The sequence below is a fragment of the Parasteatoda tepidariorum genome, chromosome 10 (genome assembly GCF_043381705.1).
Source record: "Parasteatoda tepidariorum isolate YZ-2023 chromosome 10, CAS_Ptep_4.0, whole genome shotgun sequence".
NCBI classification, from domain to species: Eukaryota; Metazoa; Arthropoda; class Arachnida; order Araneae; family Theridiidae; genus Parasteatoda; species Parasteatoda tepidariorum.
The window spans coordinates 5646817-5670682 of record NC_092213.1 but is presented as its reverse complement, the minus strand read 5'-3'; the positions used below and the strand labels follow the sequence as shown (position 1 = coordinate 5670682).

General features: G+C 28.2%; 2 protein-coding genes across 2 annotated transcripts in view; one reads left to right on the top strand and one right to left on the bottom strand.

The window, feature by feature from the left end:
- LOC107451227 (tyrosine-protein kinase Shark) overlaps nt 1-6823 on the bottom strand; it is a 78252-nt gene extending 71429 nt beyond the window's left edge. Inside the window, exon 1 of the mRNA XM_071186181.1 lies at nt 6698-6823. The gene's annotated coding sequence lies outside the window, so the exon portion shown is untranslated. The remainder of the gene's footprint in view (nt 1-6697) is intronic.
- The window catches only part of LOC107451244 (uncharacterized), a 35578-nt gene extending 18068 nt beyond the window's left edge, over nt 1-17510 (top strand). Inside the window, exon 2 of the mRNA XM_016067282.3 lies at nt 16004-17510. Coding sequence (XP_015922768.2) covers nt 16069-17490 — 1422 coding nt within the window. The 5' untranslated portion in view covers nt 16004-16068 and the 3' untranslated portion in view covers nt 17491-17510. The remainder of the gene's footprint in view (nt 1-16003) is intronic.
- The last annotated feature ends 6356 nt before the right edge of the window (nt 17511-23866 follow it).

The window sequence follows — 23866 nt, the reverse complement described above, 5'->3', positions numbered from 1 at the left end:
TACGCAGTGTCCATATACATCGCAAAAGAGTTGAACATAACTTAATTTCAACTTCAAGTGTATCTCTGTACTGTATTTTTCTCCTAAATTTGTTTTCTCTGCAGCGTCACTCTTACTGCTGCGAAACGTATTTACAGGTACAAATTGCGAGATTTTTGATTAAGACTTAGAAGTTCTTGATATAATTTAGTTCAACGCAAGATATAATACGCTTACAATATATTCTAAATATGATTGTATAGGAATGTGTTGTATATTACTTCAACTACTATACTGTTCTAAATTTGTTTCCCCTGTATCGTTACTGCTATTGCTAAAGAACACTTTTACTTGCATAAATTAGATCTTTTTGAGAGGTTCTCATGATTGGTTGGTAATATAGATATTAAAGACATGAGTTGATTTAATTTAATGTAAAAAATACACAAACATCTTCCTATTGTACCGCAAACATTGTTAAAAATTTAAATATAACTTCAATCTTAAGTATACAGTGCACAAAAAAGAAGACAAAATCGGACTATTATTATTTTTGATTAAAATAAGGTAGGAAAAAAAATCGGACTACCCTGGATAACTTTTAATCTAAAAAGATCAGATTTTCACGTTCTAGGACTCAATCTTAATGGTTCGAGGGGGTGACCTCAAATAAGCAAATTAATTAGCGCAGACACGTCCCAATAGTTTGGTCAGAAGAACTATCCAAAGTTTGGGAACCCTTAATGTTAATTTTACTTTTTGCGTATTTAACCGCATCTCGAGAACTTTTTAAGCGAATTGAAATTTTTTTACGCACAATTATAAAATTCATTTATCTATCCAAAATAATTCCCTTCAAAAAATAACTTTTTGTAAATATTTATAATTTTGTATTTATTATTCTATTCAATAATAGTCGGAAGAATTTTGAGTAGTACGGTATAAAAAATTTTACATCATTTTAAAGAATATAATTTTAAATGGCAAAACCCAAAATTTGAAGGGGAAAAAACGGTCCAATAATTTCGGAGAATTTAAATTTTAAATCTACAAGTTTTTTTTAAAATTTGATTTCTCAGAAACTATTTGACCGACTTCAACCAATATTTGTATTTCGTCATCGAAAATAACTTTCTTTAAAATGATGTAAAAAATTTAATACCTTACTATTTAAAATATTTTTGACTATTATTAAATAAAATAATAAAAAATAATTAACATTTACTAAAAGTTATTTGTCGCACGGAATTATCTTGTGACATACGAATTTAAGTTTTTATGTTCTGTTTTTTTTCTCCGTTCGAGCACTGTGCCTCATTACCTTACTTTACCCATGCAGCGTTACTCTCATTGCTAAGAAACACTTTTTCCGGCATAATTAAGATACTTTTGTGGCATTATTAGTTGATAATTTAATGACACAAAATTTTTTACATCTTCCGAAGTGTTTAAGTTTAATTTAAGACATGAAAACATATATTTATTTGGCACTGGATATACAGAAACATGTTTAAAATAGATATGCGACTGTGAAGGACTGAAATTAAGAGAATGTCGACTTTCACGGGTGAATGTGAACATTCAACATCGTCGCTTTGAGTGAATGTTCGAAATATTTGTTATATCCGATTTAATATTAATTTATTCGTTGATATTATTATATTGATTCGATATTTTAATATCTGCTGAGGATAGATTAGGAGAAACATCAGTGTTCGGACAAACCGGTTAAATGCATACTGGGCAATGGCANTTATTCTATTTAATAATAGTAGAAAGAATTTTGAATAGAACGGTATAAAAAAATTTTACATCATTTTAAAGAATATAATTTTAAATGGCAGAACCCAAGATTTGAGGGGGGGGGGGAAACGGTCCAATAATTTCGGAGAATTTGAATTTTAAATCTAAAAGTTTTTTTTTAAAATTTGATTTCTCAGGAGCTATTCGACCGACTTCAATCAATATTTGTATTTCGTCATCGAAAATAACCTTCTTTAAAATTATGTAAAAAACTTAATACCTTACTATTCAAAATATTTTTGACTATTATTAAATAAAATAATAAAAAATAATTAGCATTTACTGAAAGTTATTTGTTGCACGGAATTATCTTGTGATATACGAATTTAAATTTTTATGTTCTGTTTTTTTTCTCCGTTCGCGAACTGTGCCTCTTTACCTTACTTTACCCCTGCAGCGTTACTCTCATTGCTAAGAAACACTTTTTCCGGCATAATTCAGATACTTTTGTGGCATTATTAGTTGATAATCTAATGACACAAAATTTTTTACATCTTCCGAAGTGATTAAGTTTAATTTAAGACATGAAAACATATATTTATTTGGTACTGGATATACAGAATCTAAACATGTTTAAAATAGATATGCGACTGTGAATGACTGAAATTAGGAGAATGCCGACTTTCACGGGTGAATGTGAACAATCAACATCGTCGCTTTGAGTGAATGTCCGAAATATTTGTTAAATATGATTTTATATTGATTTATTCATTGGTATAATTATATTGATTCGATATTTTAATATCTGCTGAGGATAGATTAGGAGAAACATCGGTGTTCGGACAAACCGGTTAAATGCATACTGGGCAATGGCACTTTTTATTTTATTTTATAACCGTCGTTGAACAATCGACCCAATTTTATGGGTTTACGACAGCTAATGTTCCCCTCCGTATCCTTGCAATTTTGAACCCAATCCAGAAGACAAGGAAACTCCTGGATCAAGTACTGAGAGAAATTTGCCTTCGTGGAGGACTTTTTGGTGGAACTAACCCGCATTTCCGTTACATGGGGAGGAAGACCACGGAAACTTCCCACGGTTAGCCTGACGGCAAGGGGACTCTAACCGATGATCCGTCTTTCACTGAGGATATTTCACGTCGGCACTGTGGTCGGTGCAAGCCGGATGCGGAATTCGTATCGACCAGCCATCGCCGGGATCGAATCCCGGTTCACCTCATTGGAAGGGGAACGCTCTATCCCCTGAGCCATCGAGGCTCGGACAGTGGCACTTGAACATTAAAAACATTGATGTAGGGCATACCGGGCAAATGTATACCAGGCAGTGGCACTTAACTAGACCTAGTATATGTTTCGGACATTCACCGGTGGAAGTCAACAACCACCAATTTCTGTCATTTACAGTAACATATATATCATATTTGAGAGTTTATTTTCACACGACTTTTTCCCAAATTTGCTTACCTTGCAGTGGTGCGTTTATTGCTAAAAGTATTTCCTTTGAGAAAAACCCTATCAAAGTTCATCAAGATACTGTTGTAAGTCTTTTAAAATTCGTACCATTGCATTCTGAATAATAAAAATGAATTTTAAAAAAAACGGGAGCAGAAAATTTTATGAGACAAAAGTTAAAAGTGTCTAGTTTTATTAATGCGTAAGAAAGGTAATTTATATTTTTTAATAAGAAATATTTTATGATCAGTTTTCAATATTTGCACAACTAATAATTTATTGCTGTTGAATAAATTGTAGTCTAAAAAGTGTCTTAATAAACATTATCTGAATAATACAACACATCAAATTTCTCTAAAATAGAGAAATGTTTTTAAAAATGGCGTCTGTTTAAATTCTTTTTTGTAATTTCGAATTTGAAAATTTCTTGCTCAACAAAAAATGAGAACTTTTTGGGGTGATAAATTATTCTAAAAATATGCTAAAATTAGTTCTTAAATCTTGCACAGCATACAATCTATTTGCAATAGTATACAATGTGATCCAAAATCAATTCTCATACATATTGCAATCAAAATTAATCCAATGCTTTAAATTATTCTACCATCGTAAAACACATTCTAAAACCATTTTCTTATTTTGAACATTTTAAACTTAAAACTTTTAGAGTTCAATAAAGGGAGGCATTTTGTTAAAAAAGTTGCAATGTAAAGTATGCAAAAAAAAAAAAAAAAAAAAAAAAAAAAAAAAAAAAAAAAAAAAAACGAAAAACAAAAACGGATTACCATGAAGAATAATTTTTGATCTAATGATCGAATCTTCACGTACTAGAACTTAATGGCTCGAGGGGGTGACCTCAAATATGCTAATTAATAATTTAGAACGATATCTTAAATTACGAAATATGAAACAAAAACGTACTTTCTCTGAATAAAAATACCTTTTCTTCAGCGGATTCGGATTTTTGATCCCAGAAATATAGGAGGTAGCAGCAATTCGGAAAATAGGGTCACAATAGTTTGGTCAGGAGAGCGCTGCAAGGTTTAGACACTTTAATGTTACTTTTATTTTTTACGTATTTCGTCGAGCGAATTGAAAAATTTCTGCATACAACTATAAAAATCGTTTATCCAAAAATTATTTCATACAAAAATAACTTAGTAAGTCTTTATCACTTTTCATTACTTCATTAATTAATGGTCGCAAAAATTTTGATTTGCAAAGTATAAAATTTTTTACGTCATTTTAAAGCATGTAATTTTACATGTCAAAATAGAAAATTTGAACAATATCGGTTGAATAGTCCCTCAGAAATTGAATTTTAAAAAAGTCGTATATTTCTTAAAATTTAAAAGAAGCCATATATTTAAAATTCGATTTCTTAGGAACTATGCTACCGATTTCGCTCAAATTTCGCTATTTTACCATGTACAATTAGATACTTTACAATTATATAAAAAGTTATATACCTTACAGTTTAAAAATGTTATGACTGTTATTAAGTAAAATAATAATGAACAGTAAATATTTACTAAAATTTGTTTGCATGGACTTAACTTTGTGCAAACGAAAAAAAGTGTGTGAAAAGAGTTTTCAATTCGCTTAAAAAGTTCTTGAGATATGACGAAATACGCATAAACTAAATTAACATTAAGGGTTCAAAACTTTGGGCAACTCTCCTGACTAAACTATAGTACCATATTTTCCAGATTGTGGCTGCCCACTATATTTTGGGAGTCAGAAACCCGAATTCATCGATAAAAAGGTATGTTTATTCAGAGAAAGTACGTTTCTATATAATTAGAAATTACACTAAATAATTAGAATATTTGAGAACACCGCCTCGAACCATTAAGATGAAATCCTAGAACGTGAAGATCCAACCATTAATCAAAAGTTATTCCGAGTAGTCCATCTTTTTTTTTTTTTTTNTTTTTTTTTTTTTTTTTTTTTTTTTTTTTTTTGGCACATTGTACAACCTATTACTGTAGAATAAGTTTTAATTTAAAAAGTGCTTTTATGCACCTTGTTTTAAACAAAAAAAAAAATGCAGCTTCTCAATTTTTTTTCTTTTTTCGAAGAAAATGATGGATTTTTTCATCTTTTTCCAATTTTTAAAATAAAAATTTTGTTTTTCAGTAAAATAAAATATAATAAGCCAGTTTTCGGTGAGGAATTATTCTCAGAAAGTTGCTTAAATTAGTTCTCAAATCTTGTACAGCATACAATCTATTGCATTGTCATCTAAAATCTGTCCTCACACATCTTATTTTAATCCAAATTAATGCATTTTAAATTATTCTAAGATCTGTAAAACATCTTTTAAAATAAAATGGCGGCTTCCCAAAATCATTTTCTTATTTTCAGCTTTAAGCTGTAGTTGTTCAATAAAGTCTGACATTTGTTAAAAATGACTTTCACATTTTGCACAATGCACAATCTATTGCTTTAGAATAAATTTTAATCTAAAAAGTGTCTTTACATGTCTTACTTCGAACAAAAATAACACAGCTTGCCAAATGAATTTCTTTTTCTTTTATCGATAAAAATGATGAATTTTGGAATCTTTTGCTAATTTTTAATTTTAAACTCATGTAATTAATTTAAATTAGCTTTGAAATTTCATACAAGATGCAAACAATTACTGTCAAACTAATTGTAATCTAAAATGCTTTTTAATATACCTAATTTTAATCAAAATTATTGCAGCTTTTTTAAATCATTTTAAAATGAATTTAAAATTTTCTTCTTTTTAACTTTAAACTTTTGTTGCTCAAATAACACATTTTGTTAAACAATAGCTTTCATAAAAGTTGTGCAACTTGCAAAATATTGCTGTAGAATGCAATACAGTCTAAAAAGTTTCCTAATAATAAGCTGACCAGCGTTCTCCTAACTCTAAAAGATTGCTAAAAAAACTTATTTTCAGATCCTTGAAAATTCATCGTTTTGCCTTTTCAATTTAATATTCTAAAAACAGAAATCCTTCGTAAACATTCTCCAACAGAAATATTTCTTTTAAATCATTAGAAATGTAAAAAATGGGAGTTCTTGAATGTTCTTTTTGAAATTTTGCTACCAAAATTTTTAGTTTTAGGAGGAAGATGATCAGTTTATTTATATGCCTCATTTTAAACAAAATAAATAGATAAAAACAACTTGAGAATATTTTTTTCTTGTTCGAGGAAAATGATGGCTTTTGTAATCGTTTTCTAATTCTCAATTTTAAACTTTTACTGTAAAAAAAAAGGGGGGGGGTGAAATTATTCTAAAAAATATGCTTAATTTATCTTCCGAATTGTGAATAAGATATTGTCTATCATTGTAGAAATTTTTATTTTACAGTAATAGGCAGCAATTTATGTAAAATGTGAAATTATTTAAAATAATTCCTTTAAAAAAGCTTTAAAGTGTTATCCTATGCTTTAATATTCAATGAACGTTTAGAATAAGTATAGTTAAAAATGAGTTTCGAAGGAAACAAAAACAAAACTATACTTACACGATAAAGCATGATTTACATTGTGAAAAATACCATAAGCATGCGTGCTTAGCAACAATGAATTCACGTCTTAGTGAGTATAAGAGGTTTAGTTCCACCGTCTGCCATGCGTGAATTTCAAGTGTCGAAAAGAAACATCCAGTGAACAGTAGGCTTATTGGAAAGAGGGGAAAAAAATGACTAGAGGTTAAAAGCGAGACAAGAGAGGTTTCGGTGGCCTTTTATCGTCACGGCATAAATGAGGGCTATTTAAATAATCATTTAATATTCTTTCGTTGTTTATGAAGTTGACGGATGTGGATTTGTTTTGTCTATTTAAGCTGTCAACAATTAAAGATCTATTGTTCGATGACTAGAAAGTAAAATGAAACGGGAATATATTAAATGTTTATGACCTCTTTATAGAATTAACTTTAAATAATATATAGTATTAAAAGGGTTTTCAATTAATCTTTATTTTACTTTTTATCGCATAATTATAAGATGTATGCGAGTAACGCATCTTAAATAAGTGTTAAAGCTTTTTATTAAAACCTTTTAACCCTTTAACGCAGAATTTTTATTAAACATTTTTTTAATAATTTTTTTGTATTAATTTAGGCCAAAAGAAGTAAAAAATATTATATTTAACTATAAAACAATTTATGATTATGAAATACAGCATGAAACACCGGTGTCTTTTTACACTTAAAAGGTAAAATCTTTTAAACACGGCTCACTTCCAAACAATAATTTTTCAAATTTGCAGTTATTTACATAGATCTAAGAGAAACAGTTATTCGTCATTGAAATTTCTTTAATGTGCAAAATCAATTATTGATATATTTTTTAATGTGAATGAAAAGAAAAACCTCTTTTAATTTGTTTACAAATGTATTTCCGATAATCTAACAATTTTTTTAAAATTAACAATAAGACTACTTTAACAGTTATAAAAACACCCAAATATATTTTTGCTTGTATTTGGAGCGTCAGAAAAAAACATAGATATAAAGGGGACACCCTGTCTTCCATCTGCGTTAAAGAGTTAATAATTAAATCATACCTTTTAAATAATATTTTGAATATTAATTATAAAACAGGCATGTTGAGTCAGAGATAAGGAGTCGCATTTGGGGAGCCAGGGTTAAAAAAATCGGCGCGATTCTGACTCCAGTTAGTTAAAGGATGTTAGATCATTTGGTTAAAAGGAGAATCAAATTTTTTGAACTTATGAAAATTATTGAGACAAATATATATATATAATCATGTGAGCAAAAATATTACCCAAATTACCAAAAATATTTTTAAAAAATTAAATAAGACATTTATTTAAATTATAACTACTCAGTTTATCACATTTGTACACTTAAGAGCTTATTATTGATTTATTGATTCGATTGAATTATTATATTAATAAATCAATTTATTAAAAAGCGAATTTATGAATAAACGAACTTGTTAATAAGTTATCTTTTGATTAATAATTTCCGAAAGCACTTTTCCGAAAGCTCTTTCGTTTAAGCTAAGATGAAAATTTAATTAAATAAATGTGCAAATTTAAATAATATATCATTTATAGTTTCTTTGTTCATAGATATTTAAACAATCTTGTTATAATAATCTTCTTTCTTAGAATTGTTTTGTGCAATTTCAATATTTTGTACAAGTGTATTATTTAAAAAGTATTTTTTCAATTGCGAAAAATTCAAACAAGTCGGATTCGAATATTATAACTGCTAACTCCACAGTTCTGATATAAAATATTGTGATAACTAGAAAATTATTATTATTATTTAAAACCAGACCTGAAAACTTTTAAGTTAATTTGAAAAATTCCTGAAGTTTAGGAACGTATTATAAAATATATATTATAAAATATACAAAAAAATTATTTATTTCTTGAAATGATTATAATTTTTTTTATGAAAATGTGCGACGTATGTATTTTCTAAATAAAATTAGACATCGATTAAAAGCTGGATTTTTCTTACCAATTAATATATGTATCTAGTATTTTTTGTTGTTCATGTTTGTCAGATTTTGAAATATGAAGCTGATTTTAAATATTAGATTTTGAAATATTAAGCTGATTTTAAATATTAGATTTTGAAATATTAAGCTGATTTTAAAAAGTGAATCAAACTGCAAATGTTTCAGTTCTGTCTACTTAACTCCTATCTGGGGTTCGTGTTACTTATATTTCATGATTATATGATTATTTTCAGACCTTTTTTTAAATTTATTAAAAGATTTATGTCGTTATTTTTTAAAGTTTACCAGATTTAGAACTATCCAGGCTGAATTCAAACATTAATAAAGAGTGAAGATTCTAATGTTTCATTTTTAAATAAGCTTTGTTATTTATATAGTTGAGAATAATATAAGCATTTTAAGATTTTCAAAAAAATTTATTAATAGTTTCTTTTTTAATGTTGCCAGATTTTTGAAGTATCAAACATTAAAAATGAATGAAAATTCAAATGCTTCATTCTAAAATAGGCTTCGTGTTAATTACATGCATAGTTTTTTTATATTTTACAACCATCGTTGAACAGCCACTCCAATTTTGGGTTCACGACTACTAATTTGAACAGTGACACGACCCACCCTATTTGTTTAGGGTTTACGTCAAGATTACATCAAGATCATACAACTGGATTGATACATATTACAACATCAATCAAAGATCGACTACTAATGTTCAACTCCATACGCTTGTAATTTTGAACCCAATCGAGATGACATGGGAACTCCTGGATCAAGTATTGGGAGAAATTTGGAGGACTTTTTGATGGAACTAATCCACATTTGCTTTTCATGGTCAGCCTAACGGCAAGGGGACTCTAACCCATGATCGGTTTACCACTGAGGATTTATGTCAGCACTGTACTCGGTGCTAGCTGGGTGAGGAATTTGTATCGACCAGCCATCGCTGGGTTCGAACCCGGAAGGTAAACTCTCTACCTTCTAAGCCACACGGCTCTACATGAATAGTTAATGACAATATGAATATTAAAAGATTTTCTAGAAAAGTCCATTAAATAGTTTTATTTTTATTTTAATGCTTACCATGTTTTGTACCATCAGGCTAATTTCAAACATTAAAAATAAGCGAAAATTCAAAATTTTTCATTCTTAAAGAGGCTTAATGTTATTTATATAGTTGACAACAATATGAGTATTTTAAGAATTTCTAAAAAAATTAATTCATAGTAATCTTTTATTTTTAATATTAGCAGATTTTGAGGTATCAGACTGATTTCAAACGTTTAAAATAAGTAAATATTCAATATCATTTTTAAGCTTATCTTCTAAACTCTTATGCAGGAGTACGTGTTATTAATATTTGTAGATGATTGTAGAGGTATTTTTTAGATTTCTCACAATAATTAATGAATTTCTACATATATATATATATATCTTAATGTTTGTGAGATTTAGAAGCATCAAGCTAATTTCAAGCATTAAAAATAAGTAAAAATTCAAATGTTTCTGTCTGGTCTTCTAAATTTTTAGGCAGGGCTACGTGTTTTTAATATATTTTGATTATAAATGGATTTTTAGAGTCCCATATTAATTCTTGGATTTAAGTAATTTTTTTTAAATGTTTGCCAGATTTGGAAGTACCAGGCTGATTTCAAACACTAAAAAATAATAGAAAATTCAAATATCATATTAATCTTGTAACCTAAATTATAATCTAGGGTAAGATGCTCTAAAATATATTTCCGCTTCAAAATAACAGAGACACAAAACACAGCATGCGATAGAAAAAATCAGGTCATTCTGCACATAAAATCCAAAATCGTAAACGAAACACTAGAAACGGATGATACATTGACGGAGATAATTGAATAAACAAAAACATTGATGCACTGCAGACAACAAATGATCAGCAAACTAAATCACAGTAAGGAGATACACATAGCAATCATAATAACATAAGTCATATTACGCCAGAAAAAAGAAATGGCGCCATTCTTTTGTATTTATTGATGAAAAATATGGCCACCCATCCCTCCGGCAAATATTCTTTAAAAGCTTAATGGAAAACTTTTTTTTTTTTTTGCCCCTGCATTCCCTTGCCTTACGCTTGGCGAAAGATCACTATCAACAGGGGAGGAGGGATTAATGTTGCTGTTACTCTTGACCCACTGACCATTTTGACAAGATTCCAACAATTTCAGTACTTAGATTGAAAAAAAATAGATAGAAAATACTAAGTATAGAGATTTCTTCTGGTGCAGAAGATTGGAGACAGCAATCCCCACCGAGACGTGATAATCGTTTGAAAGGGCATTAGAGGATCTGAAAACAAAAAAAAGAAAAGCATTCGAAAATTACCAAATCAAATAAAACGCCTGTTTATTTTTTACACCGCGCTTGGTGCCAAAAATACAGAGACCCGCCGAGAGGATGATTGCGTTCAAATGATCAGAATATAAAGACCAAAAGGCGCCTAGTTGCTTTCGTCGGAGGAATAGTTTTTTTAAAAAATAGTATTTTAAAGTTGTTGTTCTGTAAAAGTTGAACTTTCAAATTTTACTCATTTTTTGAACAGTTACTGAAGTACAATGTATGTGACATAAAATATATTGTTAAGTTTAATCTTTTTCAATATTAAAACTTAAAGAAAACGATTTTTCACGCCAAGTATCGTTTGCCTAAAAATTATTACTCGTTTTCTTTTCTTAATTTAGAAAGTTACTTTTTAATAAAATAAGTATTATTTAGACTGTTTTAATCAAAAACTGCTCGCTTGGCTGTTATTATTCGACAAGAAATATTTGGAATTAGAAATTTCATAAAATTGCTATTTACATCTATATGAAATGTACTTCTAATTTTTTTCAACATTAAAAGTTTAAATTAAGAAAAACAGCTATTACATGCCACTAATAAAAATCGTATGCTCAAAAAATATAGTTCATTTTCTATCTTTAATAGATTATTAATTAATAAAGTAAGAATTATCAGGACAATTTTCCAAAAATTCCTAGCTGTCTTATTTTATTAAGGAAAGAAAGTTGGAAAATTATTTCAAGAACTTGACATTCAAAACTGTTTGTTTTGTTTTCTAAATTTAATAAATTATTTAATAAAATATGACTTATTAAAACAATTTTTCAGGTAATTAACAAAAGCAAAAAAAATTCCAGCAGGTCTTTTTTTTTTTACACGAGAAGATTCGAAATTCCAAATGATTTTTTAAAAAATCTCAACTCAGCATATGCTTATTTTTTAGTATATCTGTACGAACAATATATATAGTTCTGGTATAGTATATAGTACTCGTTTAGTATGTATGTACCTGTAATATGAGTACTATAAAGCAGATTTTTGCTGATTCTTAATCAACATATAAATAAAATTAATATTTAGAATTAAATAATGGGATACCTGCATGTGATGTAGTGTAAGTATCTCGATCCTATTGGTTGTTGAAACGTGGCATTTATTTATGTTCGCAACTGTTCTTTGCATTCTATTTCGAGTAAGCCAAGCCCGTCAAGTATCAATTCTCTTAAGTGACACATTTTGTATTCTTGCACAAAGATTCTATCACAAAGATTTTAATTCTTTCACTATATATTTCTTACTTAACATAAAGACAGACATGGAACCATGTAAAACTTAAACGAACTAATTATGCATCGAAGTTGACAGGCATACAAAACAAAATATACCATGGTTACGATAAAATACATAAACAAATAATAAATCTAAATTAAGTAAAAGATGTAGGCTAGAAGGAATTACATTTCAACAAATTCAATGTGTGCTACGGCGCTGTATTAAATTAACTTCACGGTAATTAACATTCCAACTTTTGGAAAGAAACTTAGTTCAACTGTAACACGCCCTTTTGCTTAAAAACAGTCAACTGGCGGTGACGTAATAGGTCACATGTGTGGGTATCCGAGATCTTCTTCTTGAAGTACAAGTACCTCCGCAATGGCATATAAACTTATAATTTATTTTTCAAGAGTCAGACTGTAAAAACTGAATTTTGAAATTTAGCCTCATTCACCATATTCTTTTAATTTATCCCGAACTGATAAACTCTTCTTTATTAACGCTTTTGAATTTTTATTTAAAGAATGGGTCTGTCCCACGACACGGAGCCTTTGGAACCTGCTCCTAACTGTTTTGACAATGCCGTTCGAAAACAAACTGAAAAGTTGAATTGGTTTTCATCTTAAGAGAAAAGTGGAGATACTCTTTCCTTTTTTCTTTTAAGCAAATAATTTTGTGTTGAATTCAATCATTTTTTAAATAAACTTTTCTTTTTAATTTAAAATAATTTTTAACGCTGAAGCCGACAATATTTTTTGTCACATTTTCATCAAAATAAAAATTCTTATAAAATATATATTAAAAAATTGAGAATTTGATTGGTTTTTTAAAAGTAGAACGATCAATTCACATTCATTAGGAATAACCCCAGGTTTCTTAAAATAGTGAATTGTGTTTTGTATTTTTATACGATTTTAACTTTTTTATTGCAGTTTAATTTTCTGAAAGAATTATTTAAAGTATTGACAAAAAATAATTACTAATAAATAAGAAATAACGATTTCAAGTGAAAATTTTTATTTGAATCAATTGAAAAATTAATAGTTTAACGATTTATAAACCGAAAAACTTCTCAAAAGTGATAAAAATTCGGAGCGGGCTCCAAAATCTTCGTGTCGTTAAACAGACTCAATGGAGGCTTCTCCCATAAAGAAGTTGCAAAAACAGAACTTGCTGATAATATTTATCATAGTTTTTAGAATTTCGCCATTTTTTTTTCTTCATTAATACTAAACATTTGTTTTTAATGAAGATTATTCATTTCTTTTTTCTTCATCTAATTTTGTCATAATAAATACAGAAGATATACAGCATTCCATGACCATTGTGGAGCTATAAAACTTTAAATGTGAGCTAAAGGCATTTTTAAGTATGTATCACTTGGATGATTTTCGTGTATTTCGTGTTTTCTTAAATCACTAACTCCGTGAAAATACATCAGGTGTGAAGTTAGAATGATTTTGATAATCATAAACAAAAGGAAGCATTATACGTCTATTTTGGGCTTAGGAGAGATTTATGCGGAGGCTTTTTTTTTTAAATGGAAAAATAAATATAGTATTATTGATGTCAAAATATTCCAGAGAAAAAATATAATTATTAGTTTAGAAGTACTTGTTTAATTGACTATAAACTAAGTTATTTTGTTTTTAAGGGAAGTAAAAACTAATGATCCAAATAGAACAGATTTATAAAACATTTATTTTAGATTTTCGATGGAATTAGTAATTCAAAAGGTCGAAGATTTTGTTCTTATTCGGAAAAATAAGCCTCTTAAGACAACGGCTAATCTTTAGAAATGGAGTAGTAACTTAGTTCGGGTCAAATTCGCAATAACCATTTAATTATTAAATTTATGTCTTTGTAATTAAGATTGGCGAACAGTATAATACAATTGCTATTGAAGATTCACAATTGCAAAATTGTTTTAAGTTTTGTAACTTTTTCTCCCTTATTTCTTTGGATTTACCAGCGATTTTCGTAAACTTTTACGATATTATTTTTGATTAAATTAAGGTACATTAACACCCTTAAAATCGCAATTAATTTTACTCCAATGAATAGTGAGTGAGCGTTCGCCTTCCGATGAGGTGAATCGGGTTCGAATCCCAGCAATGGCAGGTTGTTCGCATCCGGCTTGCATCGACCACAGTGCTGACGTAAAAATCCTCAGTGGTAGATGGATCATGGGTTGGAGTCCTCGTCAGGATAACCGTGGGAGGTCTTCGAGGTTTACCTTCCAATGTAACGAAAATGCGGGTTAGTTTCATCAAAAAGTTCTCCGCGAAGGCAAATTTCTCCCGCTACTTTATCTAGGAGTTCCCTTGTCTTCTGAATTGGGTTCAAAATTACAAGGCTACTTAGTTGAACATTTGTAAAGCTGAAAATTGGGACGGCTGTTCAACAACGACGGTTATCAAATAAAATCTATAGTAAGTGGCACAAAATTGAAATCTAATATTACGCTTAATAAATAAATAAAACTTAGTATTTTAATGAACAACAAAAGTTTAAAACTGAAAATAGAAATAAACCTTAAGATGTACCTTTAGAACCTTTAGATTCATTTAACAAATTATGTTTCTTTTGATTAAAATAAGGTTATTTAAGAGATTTTTTTTGATAAAATTAAAAAATAGCTGCTATATTGCTGATTTGTACAAAACTTTTAGAACTTATTTATTTATTATTTTAAATTTTTCGAGAAAAGAAAAGAAAATGGTATTTAGAGGACTAATTACCCCAAATTATTATTAAAAAAAAAGAGAATAAAAACGTCCGACATGTAATGAGGAATAGAAAAAAAGTTTTAATATTTTATTCACTAATAAATTATCACCAAATTGGATATTTTAACAACGGTGGAATAAGAATTAGCGACCTGCTCTTATCAATCAAATTTTAATCTTGTAGGTAATCCCGGACATAGACGATAGTTGTATTTCTGGATATTTTTTCTCCATTTAGAGCATTTTTTTTAAATGGGGGCATTGAAGAGCATTTTTAAGTTTTTGGGGGTATTCCTTTTTCTATATTTTTCATTATTTCTTTGATTTTGGGTCATTTTTATCACATTAAATGCGAAGCAAAATGAAAGTGTTCTCAACTCAATTTCTTTCTCTTTTTTCTTACTATTTTAGCACATAATATTTATTTCAAACTTTAATGAATGTACTGTATGTATTACATTGCTTTATAAATTTTGACAGAATGAAAGTAATTTTAAAGAAGAAAAAATTGCTTGTTTTTATTTTCTCTTAAATAATAGAACATTTTTAAGGACATTTTATGCATTTTGAGGGAATTTTAGGTCGTTTAAATCCGTGCACTACTCATGAAGAAGATATTCAAATTCTCCATTTAAATTGAATTATTGTATACAAATCGACTTAAAGACAAGGAATAAGGGAAAATGGAATATGGGAAAAAATTTCCGTTTCAAAAAGGTTATAATGATATTTAAAACAGCAATTTTTACTTTGAACATTTCATCTACGTCAGCGGTTGCATTAATTCCGCACGATGCTTTAAACATGTATTAATCATTTGAACAATGAACATTGAGGTTCTGAAGTAAATATGAAATTAAAAAGTTTTCAAAAACAAAAGTAAAGATGAAATTTTAAAACTTTTAATCAGATTTTAACAGATAAACCAATTGTGCACAATCAGAATTGTACGCACAGAATTTAGAGTTTGATTTTGTTATATTTCCGAAAGAATGATCATTTTCATTTTATTTTACAGGTGTATAAGATGATTGAAATTATCATCGGACGTATGCTGTGAATAAATATCCCTGAGATTAAAAGATGAAGAAACGCCAATGCTGCTTTATAATAAATCTAATATTGACGTGTTCAGTTTTGTACGTAATTCATAGTTATCTAAATTCACTTTACACGTGGAAATGTTGCAAGTTCTTATTTGGCAGCGAGAAGAGCGTAGGAATTCCAAGCATTGTAGTTTACAGCAATAAAAACAATATAAAAGAAAGCACAAAATGCCAAAATTTCAATCATACTCTAATCATCTCAACCATCAAAAATGAATGGCAAAAAATAGATCATACTAATCTTTATGTATATTCAGCTTATATAGACGATAGAATAAAAGGAAAACGATTTATTCGTATAATAGCCATGTCCAAAGGAATGTTCCGTCAAAGGATATTTTGCAATACCTGGACAAACAATGAAAACGTCTATTCATACCAACTCGACTTTCAAGAACTGTGGATTACTTCTTGGGATATGGCAACACCTGACCAGTACTACAGACCTTTCTTACTATCCTGTGAAGTTGATAAAACTATCTCGCCATCAGCCATAACAGTAACAACAACGCCATGTAAACACTCCAGTAGTATCCTGCTATTAAACAAAACACATTCAAAATCTAGAATTCAGAGGGATTTTATGGTTTGCCTTAAACCTTTAAATTTTAAATATGATATAACAGTAAAACTGTTAGAGTGGTTAGAGCTCCAATTTCTCCTAGGAGCTGATAAAGTTGCAGTTTACGTCTACAAAGTACCCTTTAAAGTGCTGAATGTTCTGAAACACTATGAAGAACAAGGTAAAGTAACTATTAAATACATTTCTCTGTTAGACTCCCAAGAGGTAGCCAATGAAAAATCAGAGCAAAATGTCTGGCAAAAACGGCGATACGAAATGGCTATTTACAACGATTGCTTTTACAATCACATCTTGACGCACAAGGTCGTAGTTAACTTAGATTTAGACGAAGCCATTATACCAATTAAAGCGAGCTCTTGGCCAGTATTGTTTAAACAAGCAAAAAAATACTCTCCGAACATTTTTCAGTTTGCTTCCATATCGGCGCCAAATGTGTATTTTTTTGATAGTTTTGGTGAAGAATCAGATGAAAGTGTTCCAGAATATTCATATATGTTACGGCATTTAATAAGATCGTCGAATTTCACGCCGCCTGGTTTTGCTCAAAAGAGTTTCTTCCTCACAAATAACACTTTGAGTGTCACAAACCACTATGCACTGAAATCTTTACACTATTCCATTAGAACAAATACTGCCATGAAGAAAGAACTGGCCCAACTCAACCATTACCGCAGTGCTTGTCCATCCAAAATGGAGATCGAGTGCCTAGAGAACTACATGAAATTCACAGTCAAAGACCCTATAATTTTGAAATATAAAGATACATTAAGCGCTCAGATTAAAAAAAGATTGGCAGAGTTAAATTTGACTGCATAATGAAGCAGGATGTAAAATAATTCGAAGTCTCTTACACCTTTTCTCTGTATCGAATTTTTTTTCTTCCGAATTTTCGACCCCAAAAAGAGAGCTTTTTTTATTGCTGAAAATTAAGATATTTTTTTAAATTCTAAATTCGAAAATGCAAAATATTTTTGCCAGCAAGCACTTTTTTGCTTGATTGGTGGTGAAATATGTGATGTCCCGATCACTAATCTCCTGCATTCCCTGCAATTCACCCAAATTTTACATTAAAAAAAAAATACTATATTTATTAACACTATTGCTTTAAGGTGCTTAAGAGAGAGGTAAAAAATATTTTGGAAAATAATTTTCCAACCTTATACATCATAACTATTTAGACATGCAGTGGTAACACCAATGAAAGTGAAATAACAAAAAGTACAAAATGAGTTTGATTTCAATTTAAGGCGGGGAATCTCACGGCGAAAATTGTGAAGAAAGGGGGACTAGTTGCGCAATATTCTCAAAATACAAAAATAATCGCGGGATTTAAAGAGAGGTGTAAGTAGCGACGAATTTAATTTCAATGATGCTATTTTTCTCTTCATCGCATGGCACGCGACGCCGACCAACGGTCACGAAAACGCCGAACGTAAGAGATGCGACGCCGACAGAGAGGGGATTTTCGAAGGTTCGTCGCCAAGCAAAATAAAAAAAGGCACAGCTTATGCAAAGCGATGATTTTAGTATATTTATGATCTTGCCATGAAGAATTATGTGGGTTATAGAACAGACAAATTACTTAAATTTAGTTTAAAGTTATTAAACTTATTTAAAAATTGTAAATTTAGCGACATTTTCCCACCTTGATGATAATTTAACAAAATAACTACCTTATTCTTCAGTTTTTGAAAATTTTTATGAGCCGAGGTAATGCAGCATTGGAGTAAGTTTTTAAATATTAAAAAATTAGCCCATAAACGCTTTTCAGTCTCAAAAAACTTCGCTATTTTCAAAATAAGCATAGACAGCGCTGGCTTAAGATAGGCTAAATTTGACCCAACAGTCATGAGTAACTGTTGCCAACTCACAGCAGTTATTCGCAAAAAAGCATCAGTAGATATGACAACGGAGCCTTCGGAAAAAAAAAATTTAAACCAAATAGCGAAAATTAATATATTTAATTCTTTCACACTATGTTTTCAGACTAACAAACATTTAACAAATTCAACTTTTAAAATAGTAGGGAAAAAAGCATGTGATTTTGTATATTTACTGATGAAGATAAGCTTATGGCAATATATATGTTACGGTTAAAGTAATAAATCTCGTTATTATGTACGGTTAAAGTTATATATTATTAATAATTGTTAATGAAGTTTTGTCAGTATGAATAATTTAGACATTATTAATTGAAACTTAAATAAGATACCTACAAGTGGGTATCCTGATTGGTTGTTGAAGCAAGGCATTTGTTTATGTTTGCAACAGTTCTTTCAATTCTATTTCGAGTAAGCCAAGCTCGTCAAATATCAATTCTCTTAAGTGACACATTCTATATTCTTACACAAAGATTTCAATTCTTTCACTATATATTTCTTACTTAGCGCAAAGACAGGCAAGAGGGCAAGCAGAATTTAAACCAACTAATCATGCATCGAAGTTGCCAGGTACACAAAACAAAAATATATGAAGGATACAAAAAAAACACATAAACAAATAATAAATCTAAATTAAGTAAAAGACGCAAACGAGAAATAATTTTATTTCAACAAATTCGATGCTCGATACGGCGCTGCATTTAATCAATTTCATATTAATTAACATTCTGACTTATAGGAAGAAACTTAGCTCAATTTTAGCACGCCATTTTGCTTATAAACAAACAGCTGGAGCTGACGTCATAGGTCACATGTGTGGGTATCCGAGATCTTCTTCTTCTGAAAGTGCAAGTACCTAATTTTAACATAATTCTTGTAGGGTTTTGTGCTGTGATAAAAAATTTGTAGTTGTAGAGATTAGATGAGGATTACGTTAAAGCAGATTCGATTTAATAAACTTGATTCCAGGCTACATACTTAAGGTGTAACACACATCCGGATATTTGAAACTAAAGATAAATAATACTAATTTAACATATTTTTCTTTAATTTTGTTTTTACTTTCAGTAATAAGCATTAGAGTTTTGAAAATATAAATAAAAAATTGTTCATTAATTTGTGGCATTCCTGTATTTTTTGACCTTTCAGTAAAAGCAATTTATCTATGAATGATTTAACACAGACAAATATAAAATATCAGTATATAAAAAAAAAAACCAGTCGCCAGAAACTAAAATGGTGTAATAAATTAATTCTTGGATTCAAGAGATTAATTGAGGATTATGTTAAAGAGCCTAGATGTAATTGACTTGATATTAGACTAGATGCTTAAGTAGTAACAAAGAGCCACACTTTGGGATATTTGAAATCAAAAATAAATAATAATAATTTGACATGTTTTTTTAAATTTCGTTTTTGCTTACAGTAATATGCGTTAGAGTTTCAAAAATATAAATTAAAACTGATCATTAATTTGTGCCATTCTTGTATTTTTTTGTTCTTTCAGTAAAGGGAATTTAATTATGAATGGTACATCACAGATAAAAGTTTCAGACATAAAAAAAAAAATGTCACCAGAAACTAAAATGGTATAATAAATTTATTAATTCTTTGATTTAAGAAATAAATATACTTTTGAATTACATAAATATATTTATAGAAACAACAGTCTTCCTGAAACACATAAAATCCAGACACATCCAAAAGAATAAGTGGTTGTGTTCTTCTTTGGTTAGTGCAGATACGCAAAACAATAACATTTAAGTAGCCAGGGTTAATACATCTTTTTTCATTCAATATTTATAACAATCACATGGTTAATTATGATCCACAATAAAAACAATATAATGCTCATAATGAAATGAATGAATGTTAATAGCAATTAAACATTAGTATATTGTTGAGTACAATATCAACTCATAAAATGTGGAGCCATTTGGGAAAAAGAATATAAAAATTACCCGATGAAGCAGCATTTCTTATTTTTAAACATCACAAAAAACATCAAAACTGACTCTGATTCTATGGTAAATTTCAAATGTTTATTTCATTGAAAAAATAAATAAATAAATATTTATGAATAATTGAATGCTTTAAAACATGATTTAACCTCCTGAGGCTGGAGCTTTAAATAATGGTAGAAGATACGATTTTTACTTCAAAATATAAAGCTTGAAAGTAAGTATTGTATTAATCTCACAGATATATATAATTAGAAATACAATAAATTTTGATGAAATAAACAAAAAGATTATTTTCAGGCCGCATTCCTTTACAAGAGACATTTCAAAATAAAGAATATTTATAAGATAAAAATTATTCTTAATAATGCCTCAAGGCCTCTAAAAAACAAAAAATTGAAAAAAATATAATGTAATTGTAAAATTAAAAAAGGAAAACGAAAACAAATCTACCAAAATAAAATAAAATAAAATTTAAAAAAAAAAAAAAAAAAAAAAAAATACAATGTTAAAATTAGGTTTACTAATCTAACAGTTGACAAAAATTGTTAAGAAGAAGAAAAAAAAAATTTTTGCTTTCAGCTTTAACTATCACATTAAAATTCAGTGCTGCCATCTATGAAAGAAACACTTTAAGATGTATGGTAAGTAAGATATATATATATTTATTTTAAATTAATTAGACCTAATATTTTTAATCATTGCATAGAAAACAGTAATTTTAATTTTTACCATTTTTTGCATATTGTAAAGTATTTTTATAATGTATTTCTTTACTATTTTGTCAAGAAACAAAATACTCTATATAATAATATATATCATACAATAATATATATCATATAATAAGATGTATCTAAAATATATCTAAAAGGCAACTTGAATTGAATTCCTGACCTTTCTTATAATTTTTCATTCAACTTGAAAACTCCAACCAATGAGGGTAAATCGAATTATACATAGCTTTGTTAGGTATAGAGACATAAAAAATTAAACATTAAAACATTTTTTAAGTGATAAAAATTGTGCAAAATGTTGATCCAGACATTAGAAGTTGGGTCCAAAAAGCTTAAAATAAATTTTTAAAAATGCTGTTTCTAAAATAATTTTATTTTTCAAAACCCGGTTTAGGTTAAAATGAAAAGGTTTAAGTTTGAAAATGAAAAGGTTAAATACCAGCATAATGACATTGCAATACGTTTACTACACAATTTAAAAGTTTTGAAAATAATAAAATTAAATCTAACAGTTGACATTACATTGAGCACATTACTGTGTGAATGGGAAAAATAGTAATAATAGAAATAACTTTTTAATTATCTTATAATAAAACTTAACATTAAATATAATAATGCATACTAACAACCATTGATCGAACATATTCTAAAATGCATATGAAACAAGAAATAGAATGTAGTTACGATAGACGACAAATCTTTTTTTTAAGAAATCGATCCACAGTTTAAACCATGGTTAACTGCAAAAGTAATTTTGCAAATTACATATTTAATTTTAGGTACATATATGCAGGATACAAAATTAAAATAATTATAAATCTTCAAGTTAATATTAACTCAAGATATACCTTTATTTGCAATTCAAACTTTAGGAAAGTTGAAAACCATTCACATTTTTAGATATAATTAATAAGGTCATTGTATTGTTAAAAAAAATAATTAAAAAAACTTTAGTATAATTTTTAGTTACAGAGCTTTTTTTCCTTTAAGTTTGAACTATTGTATTTAGACTATATAAGGATGATTTCATAAAAAAATTAAACTTAAAAGTTATGTTAACTGTACTTAGTAATTTATTATTTTATAGTAATTTAATTTATAGTAATTTATACTTTTCACAATAGGCTAGACATCACGCAAGTAGTTCATAAACTATTTACTCTTAGCAAAAATATTCAACATTGTATCCATCTCAAGATGGTTACACAAATTCAAAAAGTAGCAAAATTATTGCAACCATACTGAGATTTTGAGAAAAGAAATAACACGTTATGGTAGCACTTATTGATTAAAGATTCCAAACTGGACTGAAATCTTATTAAGATGAATTCTTAAATTAAAACTCAATCTATAAATTAAAAACTAGTTTTGATAAACACTCATTATAATTTTTTCATAAATTTAGATAGCTAGTTTACTATTAATCCACGGCAAAATATTTAGACAGAAGAAAAACCAAATAAAAATTCTGATTATTGGAGAAGTATAAACTATAAACAGAAACTATCAATAAAACTAAAAAATAAAAAAAAAACTTAATTAGACATAAAATTTTGATTTCCTTCTTTAAAAACTACATATTAAACAATTGAAATAATTTCTAAACTAATTCTATACACATAAGAATGACATAAATTTAATCCAAACTATGAATAAGTTTTAAGTAATTGTTAATCCGAAGAAAAAAAAAACCCCATCAACTTCACTTCAAAAATCTTCATTGATAGAATAACGTTTTATTATATATAATTGTTTTAATAATGGGTTTTTATTCACATAATAATTAAGATTTCACATTGGAGATATACTTTTCATTATGAGCAGCATATATAAATAATACATATGTATTAAAACATATTATGATTTTATACATTGGGTACAAAGTAAGTTGAAAAGAATTTACAAAAGAGGACACTATCAGTCTTAAAATAACATTTGATTTAAAGCTTTATCAAGTTTTAACTTACAGCATGTCTTTTGTCGAAAAGCTTTTCATAACAACAAAACTGTCTATTTGTGGGAACATAATATAATTTGAAAGAAATTTTTATGTTTTGCTGTCATTTGAAGGAAAGAAAAAACAGCTGAAGGTTATTGATTGTAGTATGAAGCTAACAGGGATGATACTTCATCAGTTCCAACTTGTAAATATTTTGACACTGATGATGAACTACTTTTTTTCTTTTATTGACATAATGATATGCTGCCGAAATATGAAGGAATGTAGAAGCTATCGATGGAATATACAATTGTTACTTTCTAATACTGAAGCCCCAATTTTTAGGAAAAAAAAAAACACCTTTAAAACTTACTTGTATCACCAATATTGAAACATCAGAGTACTATAATAGTTTCAAAACAAACTATCAGATCAACTGCATATCCACAAAGCACAGAAAAAGAAATAAACTTTTAATGACACGCTTCATACAATGACCCCTTTTTAATTCAAACACAGACAAATCGAAATCTTAAATAAAAATAAGAATCAGTAATTTTCCAACAAATTCCTATGGATTTTTGCATTATAAATTTAAATCTAAATCAATTTAAAAAAAAATTTTTTTTGAATTTTTTTTAAGTTATCATTTTAAAGTAATATAAAGCAATCCACATC